At 40.3% G+C, this 16970-nt stretch overlaps 1 protein-coding gene across 12 annotated transcripts in view; it reads right to left on the bottom strand.

The window, feature by feature from the left end:
- The window catches only part of wnk1b (WNK lysine deficient protein kinase 1b), an 85090-nt gene extending 68485 nt beyond the window's left edge, over window positions 1-16605 (bottom strand). For 6 of the 12 annotated variants that reach the window (XM_055054573.1, XM_055054576.1, XM_055054578.1 and 3 more), the window contains exons 1-2: window positions 16000-16604; window positions 11058-12611 (exon numbers count right to left, since the gene is read on the bottom strand). In XM_055054573.1, the coding sequence (XP_054910548.1) occupies window positions 11058-11996 (939 nt within the window). In that variant the 5' untranslated portion in view covers window positions 11997-12611; window positions 16000-16604. Of the gene's footprint in view, window positions 1-11057; window positions 12612-15999 lie in introns of all 12 variants that reach the window. The other 6 variants (XM_055054571.1, XM_055054575.1, XM_055054572.1 and 3 more) reach the window with 3 other exon arrangements.
- Between the last annotated feature and the right edge of the window lie 365 nt (window positions 16606-16970).

Below are 16970 nucleotides of genomic sequence, written 5' to 3'. Positions count from 1 at the left end.
CAATTTACGCTGATTCAGACAACTGGCAGTTGTCTATTTTAGACCGAAGTCGCACACTTCCCATCCACATTTCAAAGGAGATGCACAGGTTTGTTAAACAAGCAGAGGGAGAAACCTACACCAAGTCTTTTTAATCTTATCTCTCTCGCTCTCTCCCTCTTTTTTTTTTTTTTTTAATAAATACTGTAGATTTAGTGAATGAAAAAGACACAGGCACAGGGCCAGGAGAACTTTCTAGTAAAAAAAAAACAAAAAAAAAACAAACAAACAAGAGCAGCAATGACTCAGTGAACGACACTGTCCAGGGGGAAAAAAAAACAAGAACAAAACATTTTAACAATAGGACTAGAGCGGTAATACTTTCTATGAAGAATAAAACAAAAAATAAAAAAGTAATGGTAAGTATTGCTTTGTCAATGATGGAACAGGAGAGACGTTTTTTTGTGAAACAAGTGAGAGTTCACTTTACAAAGCAGCACTGGGCGAGATCTACTTTCTATGAAAGAACACAAAGTTAATGATTATGAGGATCCATTAAGTACACTTTCTAGGAAAAAATACAGAAAAATAACAGAGTGTGCAGCATTAATTGCTCAGTCTATGACTCAATCAAAACAAGAGATGCAGCTGAACATGAAAGAATCAGATCTGGATTACGTTCCATGAGAAACTTATAGACGGCAATCTTTTTCTACAAAGAGCTAAAGACTGAATCACTGGGCCATCGACACTTTCTTTAGGAAACAAAAAAAAGGCAAGTCCACAAAGCTGAATGGATGACAATAACCCAGTTTAGAAAAGCCACACAACTAAACATATAAGGTTAAGCTTTTACTATATTCTATAGAAGAAAGAAAGAAAAATAAACTTAGAGAGTACAACTCATATGGGACCTATTCCCCTAAAAACACAAACATTTTATTTTAAATAAGGCAACAGAGGGAGATGACTGTACACTTTATTTACTTATAGAAATCAGCAAAAGCAAAAATGTGTTCATCTGTGTTTAGATGAACAGGTAAAGGACTGAACAGTCCAGTCTATATAGTTTATAGAGCCCAATAACCATAAATCCCAATTTTACAATCCAGGACCAAAACACTTCCTCTATCCCTGGACTGTCAATTACACAAAGATAATTCTGTGTGGGAAAAAAAGAAAGTTAAATTACCAGAGGGGAAAAACTCACCAACAGAAACACAACAGATGATGCATGCACAAAATATTGAAGCCATGAAGACAAAAACATACATTAACTATAAAAAAAACAAGGCACCAAATACATGATAATGAAATGATGACATAGTGGAATTTGTTTTTTGTTTAGTTTGTCTGTGAACCGGGTAGATTAGACATTAGTATGTCAGAAAATGTCCAAAAATCAAAGCAGGAAAGGTAAAAATTCATCATCACGTTAATCTCATTTTCAATCTCTATGAGAAACAGCTACAAGAGGTTTCAAGTGCAGGATGTGACCTGTAAAGTTTCTGTACTCTGCAGTTTCGGGAGATCCTGAGATTTGTCATTTCAATCTAAAAAATGTGACTCAGTTGCCCATTTATGATCTGCAGCTAACAGCCAATCACAGATCTGGGTTTCCAGGAAGCGCTTACTCTTACAATGTCAGTATTGTTTAGAAACTTCTTGGCAATATGTAGAGACCCTGAGACTCCTCCCCTTTTTCACTAATCAAGCACATTTAGTCAGACTGATTTTTTGGGTTGCAGTAGGAATGTTCAGATTCAAGATGCATTTTAAGGGAAGAATATGAATTAAGTTTTGTTTTTATTTTCTTCATCTGATAGTCACAGTCCTGTTAATACTCCAAAAGAACAGAGAAATTTGCTATGTAATCAACAAATGTGAGGACAGGAACAGGTTTTTCTTACAAGGACATTTTGCCTTGGATCAATTTTTTTTTCTAGAACAGCCTATCAAAGTTCAAACCTGAATCGAATCAACAATCTGTGTAAAGAATTTAATTACTGCTCTTTACCGACACTACCATCACTGTGACTGAACCTGATCTATGTTGAAAAGAAGATTAAGTAACGCTGGTAGAGGCATGTCTCCAAGGCTCTGCGTTTGGAATTACAGCGGAAAAAGTAGTTTTCAAAATATCGAGTCAGTGATATATCGACAGTTTTCAGATTTCCTTACTTTTGACAACCGTTAATCTGGAAAAGCTAGCATGCAATTGGACCTGAAAGTTGGTCTAAATGAAACAGATACTGGTTAGGAGGAACAGAATGAATCATAACTAAGAGTGTTAGTTTATTTTAACAATTATGTTAGTCTTTAAACCCTGCATGCTCTCTCATATTTACTTTAATTTTGAGGCAGAATCATTAATCACAGGAAGAATCACAAAATGAAGATGCAACACAATAAAATAAAGGCAGAATTTTTTTGCACTTCATAAATAAGTTTGTTGGGGAAAAATGTACAAATACAAATTCCAAAGAAATGCATTAACTTGTTACCCAGATACATCATAACCAGCATATGAACTAAGCAGAGAAAACTTACAAGACAGTAAGAGAAGTAATTAAAATAGAGAAAGTAATGAGAAAAACAGGAACTGATCCAAACTGAGACAAAGAAGGAAATATACATGAAGAACGGATGGGCAGGAAGAAAAGAACATAAAAAAAAGTCTCACAAAGGAAGTCTTCTAACATCTGTCTGATGCATTCACTGTCCCCGAATAACCCCGTCATATACACACACACAGAACGGCTACATTAAATGTAAGCACATTCAGTGCCTTTCAGATTCAACCACACACAATGTTTCCCATTAAGCCAAGGTCTAATCACCATTAACATCACTTGAACACACACTATTCCGACACATACACCACTTTCTGCTACATCTTTCATCTCCCCCTCCTCCGTTCTCTCAGCTCCTCTCATTTGCAGCATGACTTTATTTAGAAGAAGGTGCCAAAACTCTCCTCGTCTTCGTCAAGCGAGCACAAACACGCGCCTCCTCATGGTCGCTGCCAAACGTCTGAGCTGGAGGAGTTCTAGTTTGACTGAATAAACACTGAACGCTTGGGGAAGAGGTCAATCGTCTCTGTTCACACATATAATCAAACCACCGGCTCCCATTTTTAGGCCTTTATAGTCATCAAGTTTGATTTATACGTGCGTGATAAAAATAAATAAATAAATAAATTGCAAAATTCACAGTTGATGCAGTTTGATTGATGATTACGGTTTTACTCCTCACTAATAATGCGACGCAATGTGAAGGTTAGGTCATTCCACCCTGAAATCGATACTAATGAAATTCCAAAAGGCAGAGTGGCCTGACCTTTTCCGCTCGGCGTCGGGGGGGAAGCCCTGGTGTTTAAACACACACTTTAAACCAGGGCGACATGTGAGTGGATGACGACCAGCATGGTTTACATTTGAGGAAGTGCCACCTTCCCTGAATACTTCTTTTTTTCTTTCTTTCTTTTTATTTATTTATTTTTTTTGCACCTCACAGCTGGTTACTGACTCAGCAAAAACTATGTAGAAAACTAGAACTTAATCCAAAATCATAGCTGCATCCAAATAGGAGGAACGGCGAGAATTTCAAACTTAAGTTCTTCCTCTCTGCTAAGATGAAGGGACAAATATGGCAGAGTTCATCAACAAAAGCTTTTTAAAGTTATTGCTTGCCTTGTTATATTAAAAAGTAACTATAATTAACCACATTTTTCAAAGCTTGGCTTCATGTCACTTGTCCCACGGTGACCTAATTACAACCAGACCTGTAGAATCCAAAAATGCCCCAAATAGAACATGAAGTAGGCCAAAAGAAATAAGCAGGCAAAATTTTACACACTTCTCTTACTGCAAAAAAATCTAAAGTGATTAAAATACAGATAAGATCAGATTGGAGATGGTTCCAGTTATTTGTAAGGTTTTGGGAATCCAGTTAGCAGTAGGAGCCACTGTCCAGGGAGAAAATAGAAACAGTGTTAAACCTTCCCCAGGAGTGGCATCACTGGTAAAACGACTCCAACAGAGCTTCAATGATTCATCTAGGAGGTCACAGCAGAGCCCAGAACTAAATCTAACTGCAGGCCTCACCTGCCAAGTTAAAATCACAAAGGGACAAAGAAAAAAAAGAACACACAGAGAAATCAAAATCAATTAGAGGTCATTTATTTTCCACTAGGTTTTTTACTTTTTCCTTTTTGTCTTTTTTTTAACGGTAAATTAAATCCTCTTCTTTTCCTTTGCATTCCCCTTATTATTAAAAAAAACAATACAAGTAACCTCAGGCTGAGGTATTTGCCTTTTCATCTCTGTACAGTGGCCTAGTGCGCGCAAAACCCTCCTCACCAAGTGCGCTTCTATGTTCCAAGACCAAGGTGTTGGAATGTGTTGAGTGATGAACCCTCAGCTGCATTTTCATTATGACACCTAGTCCTGAAAATTCTCCCTGATACGCTTCATTCCTGCGGTTTACAAGGCGGCAAAGACACTCATGCTGCTGCTCGAAACATAACATTCAAGTTTATCTTATTAGAGAAGAATAACAGCGCTTTGAAAGGTGTTATTCATGCAAGATCTTGACCATGTTGCGTCCTCACATGACTGGCGTTGTAATCTGAGGTTGCGTAAAATAAAAAGCTAATGAACATTAGAGGTAATCTTTTCAAAAGTTGGAGTCATTTACCAAGTTGTTGTGGGTTTCCACCCTGGTGAAACAATCATCACAGTTTTGGTCTTTCTTGTCAGGCTTATAAATTACTTCAGCAACTAATAACATTCTTTTAAAAGACCAAGAAGAAAATTTCTTTCTAAAAACTTTCACAAGTGATACTTATAATCAATGCGATGCTGCCCAAACATCAGTAAAAGCATGTAAATCCACCTTTGTTTTTACACGCACTTTGGAGGAATTTTCTTAGATTATAATAAGAAAAAGGAAGCTATTTGTAGCTGGCACTTAAAACATTTACAAGAGTGCGTTTAAAAACCGAACGCAGTTTCCATTCCTTTTATTATACATGTCTGTGTTTTTAGTGAAGGCCATTACAGCGACTTCACAAACTTAACAGGGAAACGCAGCTTTTGCCAAAGGTGTAACTTTACTGCAGTTTGCCGTTTTGTCAGGGAAATCTGAACCCAGGCTCTGCAGACATGCAGTAATCTGAGCAGATTTATCAGTCGCTGCATTCTTTGATACAAATTCAAATAATGTCTGGACCAAAATATTCACATGCAATGCAACACTCTCATATAAACTCAGAAGCTGCAGATGGTGCCCTAATCTTTTCAAAAACTTTTCTTCTGGACAAGCTCTTTAAAATGTTTACCAAGAAGAAACCATGTAAGGTGTTTTAAATGATTGTTAAAACAGTAACATTGAAAAGACATCTTGTTAAAGTAAGGAAATACAATCTTTGGTAATTTCCTGCCATTTATCCTCTTCAGTCTCTTTCTTAGCACCTGCAGCCGCCTGTATCAGGTTAGCATGAGTCATTGCCACCTTGCTCAGAAATAACATAGCCATGAATGATTCAATCCTGGTAACAATAAAATCATAATGGGCATGAATACGGAGGTCATTTTAGGCTTTTTAATGATTTATTTGAAGTGGGGGGGTTCATTTCAGGGTGGGATGATTGCACAATATAAATAGGGTGAATTTGAACCCACTCTTAAAAAAAAAACACCAGGTCAAAATTACATATTCAGCCCCAAGAAAGCAATTCAATACTTTTGTATCTGGGGCTTAAAGTTTTAGAATATCTTGACTTGACCTTTGTAAGGCCAATTATCTTGTTTTATTTATAAAACTTACTATTCAATTTATAGATATAAACAAGAAGGGTAAAGTCCTAAAAACCCTGCAAAGATCTAAGAAACATAAATTGGGAAAGTCTTCTGAGCCCCTTTGAAAGCAACTGCAAAGTCTAAGATCATAAATTCAAAAAATCAGTTCTTCAGATTTAGCGTCACAATGCCAGCACGCAAGAAGCACGAATCACAGAGAGGGCGAGGTTTAATTTTTTTAAATTAACAAAATGTATCGATTGCAATCTGAATCCACCATGAAAAAAGGAAAAGACCAGACAATAATCAGATCATCAAGTTCAAAATTGCATCATCAAGGGCATTTTGAGTGTATGAAAACTTCTGAGTGCAACAGTGCAACTCACTGTTTGCATCACCAACAGTCGCAAGTTGACTGGTGCCAGAAAATACATGCGAGATGCTGTAGCTGATGACTCTTCCTCATAAAGGAGTACTAATTCTTTTCATCTTCACTTCGTCATCCTTGGGCCTGATCCTCCTCCACTCCAGGTCTTTAATCTGTTCTCACCGTTTTCATCATTCCTTTCTCATTTACCCAATTTCAGGTTTCCTTCCTTCTTTCCATACCCATCACTTGAAGCTTTCCAATTTTCAGGTCAACTGGCAAAGAAAAATACACAAAACTCAATCAGTTCTTGTTTATTTTATTTCATTCAGTCTTGTATACTCTACACCCTCTGCTGAACCAATAGGTGGTCTCAAGCAGGATCAGCGTGACCTCTGAACTTCACCCCTCCTCTGTCAGTTTGAAATCTTTGAAATATACCTCTTAGTGCATGAGTCACAGAAACAATTACACCGCCACAGCCTGAAAGTACAGGACTCCAATCCACTGGGTTTTTTCCCTCACCTCTCCGACTCCAACAAATCAACATGGAAACTAACACAAACAGAGGAATCATTTAAAACTTCAAAGATAAGTCATTTGAAGGATTCTATTCATCTCAGTTCACCTGAATCTTCTCTTTTTTGCCATCCAAACTAATGAGACCTATTAAGATAAATGACTGGGTGACCTTCCTCCGTCTCCTCCTTCATCAGTAGAGTTTGCTTAAAAGCTTAAGAAACCTGTCAGCTATTCTCAAGCTGTGTTTCCATCCATCCAGATTTTCTTGGCGAGATATTTGATCAGATCAAATGCAGAGGGACGTTCAAGACCCAACTACTTTAATCTAACCATCAATCACAAACACTGAAGCATGCTGCACTTAGAACAACTGCACCTTTAGAAAGCCAGCCATTACCAGATGATCCCAACTCTCAAAGATCTCCAGTTGCCCTGCCCACCCACAGCGGGAATGTGATTGGTTGTCGGGTGGGTGGAGGTGTACGTATGTAACTCTACTCTCAGCTTTCTGCCACATGTCAACAGTTGCTCTGTCATCTTCGACAGAAACACACTAACGAGGATTATAGGAGAGAAGTGTGGAAAACTGTTTGTTCCAGCATGCACAAATGTTCACTACTTAGGTTACACAAAGTATCGTTAAGTCAAATTATACCTTATAAAGTTCTTGGCAAAATTGTTGCCCTTAATTCCATCAGACATCATGTATCAAGAAGAAATTGGTAGAATTATTTAATACAGTTCATATATTCCAGAAATTTAAAATTTACTTTCCCAAATTAACCAGAAACATTACTATTGATAGTTTGTTTACCAGAACAAGCCATGTTCAAATCCCTGCAAAGGGTTCAGTAATCCTTTTCCAGAAAATATGTGGTTCTTTAAGGACTTCTGAAGCAACTTTTCTTAAAATTACTGAATCCTTTTCATAACTTTTCTGATAAAGTATTGGAAATGGGTAAATACCCAAAAATTAAATGGTAAGCTCAAAGATCCAGAGAGCAATCCCTTAAATTCAAGAAGATTGCCTGATAACTTCTGCAAGAGAATTTCAGAAAACTGTCTTAGTTTTGTTGGAAAGTAACCAGTAACATCTTTCAACATTGCAGGAAAGTAAGACATAAATAAGAAGAAAGTGAGAAAGTGATCTAAAAAAAAAATCTGATGTGACTCTATTGGAATATGAAACTGAGATAAGTGTGATTAACTATTAGTCTCTGGCACTAAGCACTAAATACAACAACAGAGTTCTCAAACTGTAGTCTTACAGCCAAGCAGTTTTTGATGTATCACATGACAGCTGGTCACATGACTGGCCAACCTCTTCAAGATGCCACCAAAGACCAAATAACAAGCCATTCACTTGATTCAAGTAAGGAACGCATCTAACACCTGCAGAACCTTAAAATGTACAAACTTAGGTAAAAACTAGGACACATCAAATTTCAGCAACACTACCAATCCTCCAATCCATATATATTTCTGAACACTGTGCATCTAGAAGGGAAACCTGGGCCTCCGAAATCAAAACAGCGGAGACACTCTCCATGTTCGCCGATGATCTTCCAGCAGGTGATGTAGACTGAAGAACAGAAACCCAAGATTTTTAAGGGGTGAGCTAAGGGAGATGGATTTGCCGAGGCACTACACGCTAGAGTCTGTGCAGGTCTGGAGAAACGTCTGCTGGACAGCTGAGCGTGATGCAGTCCTCCACAGCATAATGAACTGAGTCTAAGGGCTCATCCAGCATTCTAAAACGCCAAAGTACTGCATGTTTGAAGAGACCATTTGTCTGACGCACAACATAGTTTCCATTCGCCTTCAAGTGCAGAGTTCACATTTCTGTTTTTAGCACCTTTTTATTTATCTGTGTTATAATTTCTATGTTTATGACTGTAGCTATGAATAAATAGGCATGTGACATGTAAATGACAGTTGTTTGCAGCTGCCAGATTTATGAACAGCTAAATGTTTGAACAATGAAATTCATGAGGATTTATGCACCTTAGTATACACAACCTTTTTATTCATGATGCCCATTACATTTTGTCATTGTTCTACCGTTATCCAAAATTAAAAAACAAATGTTTCAATCAAAAGCTATTTTTTGAAAGTTTTCTGACAGATATTGGTATTAAAATAGTTCTTTTCTTTTTCAAAGAATCTTTGATAAAGCCACAAAAAAAATCTTCAAAATGAAACAGTCAGAAAACCTTCAAAATCAAAACTTCATTTAAAAATGTTAAACTCCTTTAAAATGAGAAAATATGCACAGTCCAAAACTATGTAGAGCTGTATTGTGCGCAGCCCTGCTAAGGATCACCAGGTTTCCATATTTTCACAACTGACGCACACAGAGAAGGAAAATGAGATTTGTGTGACAGACAAGCTCAGCCAGGGCTCGATATTTGTTTTCTGCCAAACAAACCATCGTCTCCTTGACGCGGGGCATCAGGCAAAGCTCATCTGAGCCCCTAGGATTCATGAAGACTCGAGGAGGATCTTGTGATGGAGATGACAGCAGTACAAGCACATGCTCCCCCCTAACCCCTGCACAAACACACACACACACACACACACACACACACACACACACACACACACACACACACACACACACACACACACACACACACACACACACACACACACACAAAAAGCTAAGTAAAAATAAAAAAAAATTATAAAAAGAGCAATCTTCTAGCTGCTTCTGGTTCTAATTAATCTGCTGTGAAGTAGATTGAAACTGCATGTGTTTATTAAGAAATGACATTGGCTAAATCTGTGGCATATCCCAAAAGCTTTGTTTAAAACCTTGTATGTTTGTCTTCCTTGGCATAGCATCAAGCGGTTCCACGTGAGCCCATGTCAGTGTTTTCCTTCTCCTGCTAAAAGCTCGGCTCAGTCCACATGTCATGTGACTGGTAAACATCGTTTTTCTACATCTTGGACTGCTGAACACACCTCTGGGTCCTGTGCATTTAAACCGCAGATAAAAACTCAAGATTTGCTTTCTGACTCCCTTTTGCAGCTAATAAATACCGGAGGGGGGGAAACAGCATGTACTGTCATGTTAGGTTTCCGTTCTTCAGGCCTCACTTTCTTTCTGACACAAACACTCACTGCAAAAGTTTGCATCAGAACACTTTGATGAAGCAAGACCGCGGTAGGGCAAAGCGCACGCCGTCCTGCCTTGTGTTTGACACATGCCGTTCCAGTTTACTTGCATGCTGCAAAAGAACAAGAGTGACAGTTGGCTGGATGCGTCCCAGCTACCTGTCTTCACCCAGGGTTTTAAAAATGTCAAGCAGGCATATTTTGTTGAATAATTACCAACACAGTCATCAGGAACTCAATCCCATCTACACTTAGTCCTCAATTGTTTGGCAACCTTTCAAATTACAGCATGCAATCTTAGTTGTGCTTTTCAGCTTATGATCCAGTCACAGTTTATAAGCCACATTATGATCGATTATTTATAGATTTGATGACGAGTTGGACAAAAACAGAGAAATGGATGCAATGAAAATGCTGATAAAACCTATTGAAACGTAGAAGACAAATATTTAAATCCATATATTTCAGTTTTTTTACAAAAATATCCCTATCTCTCAAACAATGGCAACTGCAAACTTTAATGTATTTTATTGAGAATTTGCTGATAGACTGAAATAACGCAACTTGTGATCATAAAGTGGAACTACTTACATCCTTTGAGTCAACACTATGTAGAATCCTCTTGCACTGAAATAGCTGCAGCTATTTCAGTGAACAACCACAGTGGTTGGTTTTTTCTCAATCACTGTGAATTTTGTGCAGTTTGGCCTGGTTTTATACTTGCCTAAATTATGAAGTAATCCTTGGACGGAGCTGAATTAAAGGTAGATTTTGCCACACAACCAACTTTCTTTTGATTTGGTTTCAAAAGATAAAAATCTGAAAGTACTATATGCACTTTTAACTAAAATGGAGTCTTGCTGGTTAATTTTCCAATTTTTGACGCATTTCCCACTCGACCAAAATTAGATTAGATCTCATTTCCAGCAAACTGGACTCGTTTGTATTAGTGGACAAAAAAGCTTGATCATTTTTATCTCAGTTTGAGTCTTACTGGAAAGGTTTTTAAATACTTTGTCTCGTTTTCGCCTGGAGAAAAAAATTTATCTGATGGAACCCATGAAAACAAAATTTCAATAATATTAACTCTTCTCCGGCTTCCCTAATAAGTTTTCCTTGATGACTGCCTTGTATTTAGCTTCCTGGATTGCTCCTATATAACCAGATCAGTGTACCAAAATAAAAATGGTGCTCGCAAGACCATAAAGGTAAAATCCAGCGCCTGACAAAGAGTTTCAGCAACAGCGATAGTTTTCAGAGTCAAACCTTACCTGCAGCTCACACCATGCCACTTCCACCGTTGTCTCCGTATCCAGTCCCTTGTACACGGTCTTGAAAGACCCTCTCCCAATCTCTATGTCGAACTTTAAGAAGCGTCCGTCCGGCGAAGTCCCTACGGCCTTCGTCTCTGCCTCCTCTATGTCCTCTTGCACTCGTTTCTCGGCCTCCCTCTGCTCCGCTCTCGCTTTCGCTTGCCCCCTCTCCTCCTCCGTCTCCTGGTCCTTCTCCTCGATCGGGCTGCTGATGCTCCCCTCGAGTGCAGGTTTATCGACTTTATCGCCCTTTGATGAACATTGTGCTTCCTGCATCCCTCTGGCACATAACTTGACATCAGGCTGTTTGCCTGCCGCTCTATCCGTAACATCCAATACTGTCGGGGTTGGCTCTTTTGTTGGCCCCTTTGCACCATAATCAGCACTACTAGTTGTGGGAACAGCCACAGTGATGACATTTAGATCTCCCTCAGCATGATGTGCATGCACCTGTGTGACCAACCCACCGTGGTCAGAGTAAGGCTGAAGGCCGGTACTTTGCAGGTAGGATCCTCGTGCGTTCTTCTCGCCCTCGGGTTCTTGTTCCTCGGGCCTACAGATCTGCGGGGAGAAGAAGATGGCAGTCCCTTCGCAGTCAGGGGGCGAGGTGAGAAGCACGGCCGCTTTGCTGGGCAGGTCCAAAGCTGTGGCATTAGAGTCGCAAATAACACTGCGGCGGAAGAAGCGGTGCTCGGCTGTTTTGGAGTCTCTCTCCATGGTGTGGCGCCGCCGACGCACCTCAGGCTGCTCGCCGATCTTCTCCACGACGTGCGAGTCTGAACTGGCAGAGCCGTTCACATTCTTGTGGGGTGTTTGAGGTGACGGGCAGGGGGAGTCGGAGGACGCCGGGGGATGAGGGGCGAGGAATTTTACTGCTTTGTTGCTACTTTCGGACATTCTTCTGCAGGGCTCAGACCACAAAGGAAAGAAAACGGAAATATAAATAAGGACTTGTAAAAAAAAAAAAAAAAAGTGAGGAATTAGACAAAACTATCTGTGTAAACTTCAGAACTCAACTTGATATACTCTCAGAAAAACTCAAAGGCAACTAGTTATGTCAGGAAAGTGGACACAGCAACCCCTGTTCTGTGTAAGAGTTTGTAAGGACTTATCAGATCTGCTTCCTCTCTGCAGCGTCAGCTGTTTTAACAAGACAACCTGCAGTTCCTATAAGGCCCTTCCTTACAGGGCTGAGGGAAGCCCCAGGTAAGAAGAGGGGGCTTAAAGACTGGGGAGGCGAGGGACGACAGGCAGTCCGTCAGGGAGCGTGGCCAGCGCTGCAATGAGGTGTGAACGATCAAATCAAGTCCAGTATCCATCCTGCTGCCGACATCCAGACACAGCTGATTGCAACATAGAAGGACTGGAGACCAATTGGACGCCGACAGCCACAGACGAATCTCTTTAAAGCTGGAACGGCAGCTTTAAACGAGGCCCTTTCCCAGCTGACCCGTCTGGTACGGCCTGGCCTCGCCTGGCCCGGCCCGGCTTGGTCTTCTTGAGTCTTTGTCACTAGAAGACAAGAAAATAATGAGAATTAGTATATGTTCAAAATGATCATTTAATTCATCTGTAGAGTCTCTAAAAACTGGCTGATGTTTGTTGCAGAAAACTCAATCTCAGCTGACGAAAAAAACAAAACAAAAAAACAGTCGTTTGCAGTTGATGTTCCAGTACATTTTAGTTTATTTTTGTGATGGTAGGGTAGAAGATTCTTTTTCGCTCACGGAGTTAGCTTGTATTGGTTGCACATACACACACGTATGCACAGACGCACGTACAAACACACGTCTTTCACACAACAATGCAAAAAATATAGTTTTGACTTTTTTTCCTTGGAAAAGCTCAAAGTGTCACTTTACTACAAATTTCCAACAGTGAAACTTGAATATTTTTTACCGTACTGGGAGTGACATTTGATTAAAAACAGACACTCGCTCACAATTTTTGGCCCAACTTCCAGTTGTTCCAAAAGTTTTAATTATTACTTTTATCCCAGACATGGAGAAGTTTATGTGAGAAACTAATTTCTTGCAGACATTTTAGACTTCCCTGAACGGCACGTTCTCGTCTTTCCCATTTTGAAGAGCGACTAAAAGAAAGAGGCCAGTTTGTCCTGTTGTATTTAAGCTTCTCTGAAACAAGACGTCTTTGAGCTAAAATTTGCAAGACGGTCTGGGATTACGACAACATGAATTATATATAAATCCTGGTAACATTCCTACCAAGTTAAAAAATTATCAATTTAAAAGACTGAGTTCAGTTTAATTTATTTTAGAGGCACAAGACATTTCTAAATAAAATAAAATATATTTTCTTCATTCGTTTATTATTTCCTTCACTGAATATATTTTTATGTGTCTGTATATTCAGTTGCAATAAAGAAGCATTTATTATACAAATATTTAGAAAAGGTTGCCAAAAGTAGGCAGTGTATTATAAGCCTGGCGGGCCACCAGGCTTTACTTATTCCCCCACCAGGCTAAGCATCGCTCAATTATTTTAGGTCTTTTATCAAATGTTTTAAGACTTTATAGTTGGTGTTCAGATATTAATCTTCCAATAACACATAATTCCCAAGTAATATGACTGACTGCCGAGCGCCCCAACCACAGGGCTTAGCGAGTTTCCCATAGGGAAACCTTGGTAGGTGAAGGACAATTTTAACCTGAGTCAAAATGATGGATTTTTATGAGCTTCTGAGTCCACAAAAATATTTCTTCCACAGACTTTCGTTCATAAATAGAGACCATTCTCACGCAAAGCAGAACATTTGCTTCACAGAAAGACTTAAAATCCATTAAAACCCATTAATCGGGAAATTTGAGACGTATGACAGTGCGGTTCATCATGTAAGGCGACGATGTGCATCCCGAGTGCCTCTGTGCTGTTAGTGCATTAGAGTGATGTAGCCTAATTGCTCCACGCTCTAAATTTAGCCCAAAGACACAGCAGCAGCCCGACTGACCTCAAGGTTAGGCCAGCCTGTAGCAATTCGGCAGCTTAACATGAGAGAGGAGGGGTGGTCCACTCGAAGTGACATGGAGAGAACGACTGCATGGACTACTAAATGCATAAGTGAGGACAGGACAGCGCTCGATATATATTACTCAGCATACAGGATTACAGGGCAGCACGAGGCGTAAGGGAATATGCTTACTGGGTTTGGCAGCAGCCTCACAAAACAGCCAGCAGATAAACTTCTGCTCTTATCATCACTGGCACAGAGGAACAGCAGCTGCTTTGGTTTGCGATGATGGAACTGTGAACATATTTTCAAGTTTATGTGTGTATTTTCACTGTATAAATCAAAGTTTACGTTTCAGCTGAGTAACATGCAAGTCAGTGAATTTACAACTCGGCAAACCGCTCTCTTATTAACAATCCAGAGGAATTTATGTCATGAGGAACTTTTTTAAAAAAGCCTGAAGTATGTCATATTTGGCAGAGTTAAATCTAAAACAAGCGGTCCAGAAGACGCTACCACGGCTGCATCAGATCTTCCCACTGAAAGGTCCCCGGTAGGTGTGTGCTTAAGACCAGCAGGTACAATCAGCCGGCTTGTTTGTGCAGCCATGTGTGCTGTGCAGTTACACGTGTATTGAACAGGTTTTAAAATTAGCACGGCACAACACCGCAGATTGCGCAGGCCGCCCTCGAGGTTAAGAGAGGAAAATTTATTCAACCAGATGTCTCAAGTCCCAGGTGCTGCACTGTCTGCTCCTGCGAACGGCTCCAACAATGAGGAGGTGAGGTCATCCCTACAGAAGGAGATGACACAGACTGAATAGGGGTGCAACTCAAGAATGGGAGCGCTGAAGTGCATTACTTTCGTCTAAATCACAGACAAAAAGACGCAGCGGTTTAGCACCCTCTCGGTGGACAGTTGCTCTCCTGGTGCCTGAATCATCTGTGCATCGCAGCCAGCAGAGCAGCTTCTGCGATGGGTATGAAACCCGAACCATTAAATAGTTACAACCATAAACGTATGACATCAGATGACCACAAAGGCGTGCAGCAACAAAGACTTGAATATATTTCTCAAGAGCTACAAGACATGGCGCTGTTTACCCGGATCAATCTATGTTAAGGTTTTAAAGTGTTTCAGTTTCAAAATCTGTCTAATTTTCTTTCTTACTTTGGTTTTAAGCACTTTGATCAGATTGAATCAGTCTGTGGTTGTTTTGTTTACAAGATGAACATGGAAGGAGTTCTTCTGAGTTTTGGTGAATTTCATAAATTCAAATTTTTCAGTATTTGATCTGCAGATGACCGCAAAGTCAGTTGAAACCAATCTAATAACTAAGAGCTCTAAACGCTTTCTTCACCACCTCCATTAAAGTCCAACAGCATAAGGAGCAAACAAGGTGACCAAAAATCACAAATGCTATGCCAGGCCTTAAACGAAAAACAGAAAAATAACTTGGGATAGACCGGGGGGGATGCTGATATATGTCCTTTAAATACCTTTACAGCAGCATATCTGTGGAGTAAAATCAAAGTCCGGGCATGTCAGAGTGATGGAAGCTGTGACTTATTGAAAACAGATTTGTTTGGCAGCATCAAGAACCCAAGTCAACAGCGCAATCAACGTTTACAGAATCATCATCGCGCTCCTGGCGGATGAAGCGTGCACATCATGCACATCATAACACAACTGGGAAGCTGCGTGCTTTTGCGGGCGTTCAGAGCTTCGGAGCCCAACAGACTAGAGCTGGACGTGATGCAGAGCTCAGAGCAGCACTGCGGGCTTCACTGCTGCCTGTTGAGGATCTCGCAAACCCGGCTGCGCTGCAAACTTTACTCGCAGACATGAACAGAGTCTGTCTCCGACTCAAAAAAAAAAAAAAAAAAAAAAAAAAAAAAAAAGCAAAACACAAAAAAATAAACGGATCGTTACCTATCACATTGGTGTTGGTTGCGCCGGTCCCGCTGAAGTGTGAAGGTGGAAACTTGAATAAACGAGCCTCTACTGAACTCCTCTGCAGCGGGAATCCTCCTCGAGACTCGGCACTAATGTCAGCCCGGTGCGTCACATTAAAGCCACAGTTGGTCGCAGAAACAACACAGACACACAAGAATGGACTAATTACACAAGCATGAACCCCGACAGACACACAACTCCCACGGCGCAGGGATGCCAAGTTCGCTCACCGATGGAGCGGCGGCTCCGGTACTACTTTACTGTCTGTCTGTCTGCCTCTTTTCGGGGTTGTCTGCGTTCGGGTCCAGACTGAAAGATAACCGCTTCACTCAAACGTGCAGAAGCCACAATCTGCATGGAGGTCCGGTTCGCCTCTGTAACCGCCGTTTTGCTCCTCGAGGCGATAAATCCGCGGTGATGAGGCGATAGTCCCCCCCCCGGTAAGAAGCGGCTCCGCAGCGGCTCGGTCTGCTCTGGGGTCCTCTCCAGCGATGACTCGTCAAGGCTACGGCTGGGGCTTTCACACAGCAGTGACGCCATCAAGTTCCTGCCGGGTACTCGAGGGGCAGCGGAAACGCGTCTCCCTTTCAAAATAAAACGGCATAATTTTTTTTAAACGGGAGAAGAGACGCAGCAATTTAAAAAAACTTAAAAATATCTAATTGAGACATTATGTGTCAGACAAGCACTAAATAAAGGTTAATATTATCTTCTAGTTACAGTGACTGACTAAACAAAGTGCTACTATCATTATTTATTTATTTATTTATTTGTTTGTTTATTTATTTAATGTAGTACTGGATGTTTCTGTGCTTTCTAAATAAAAATAATGCATGACTTCAGCAAATGTGACAAGTTTATTGTTTAACATTAGACCTGCTGTGGACGCACACAAAAAAAGTCTAAGAGGGGCTCTGACCCAAGAAAAAGAACAGAATAAAGTGTAA

This window comes from Poeciliopsis prolifica, unplaced genomic scaffold, assembly GCF_027474105.1.
Source record: "Poeciliopsis prolifica strain line A6 unplaced genomic scaffold, Auburn_PproV2 SCAFFOLD040, whole genome shotgun sequence".
In the NCBI taxonomy this organism is placed as follows: domain Eukaryota; kingdom Metazoa; phylum Chordata; class Actinopteri; order Cyprinodontiformes; family Poeciliidae; genus Poeciliopsis; species Poeciliopsis prolifica.
The sequence above is the reverse complement of the archived record's forward strand: the minus strand, read 5'-3'. Positions and strand labels throughout refer to the sequence as shown.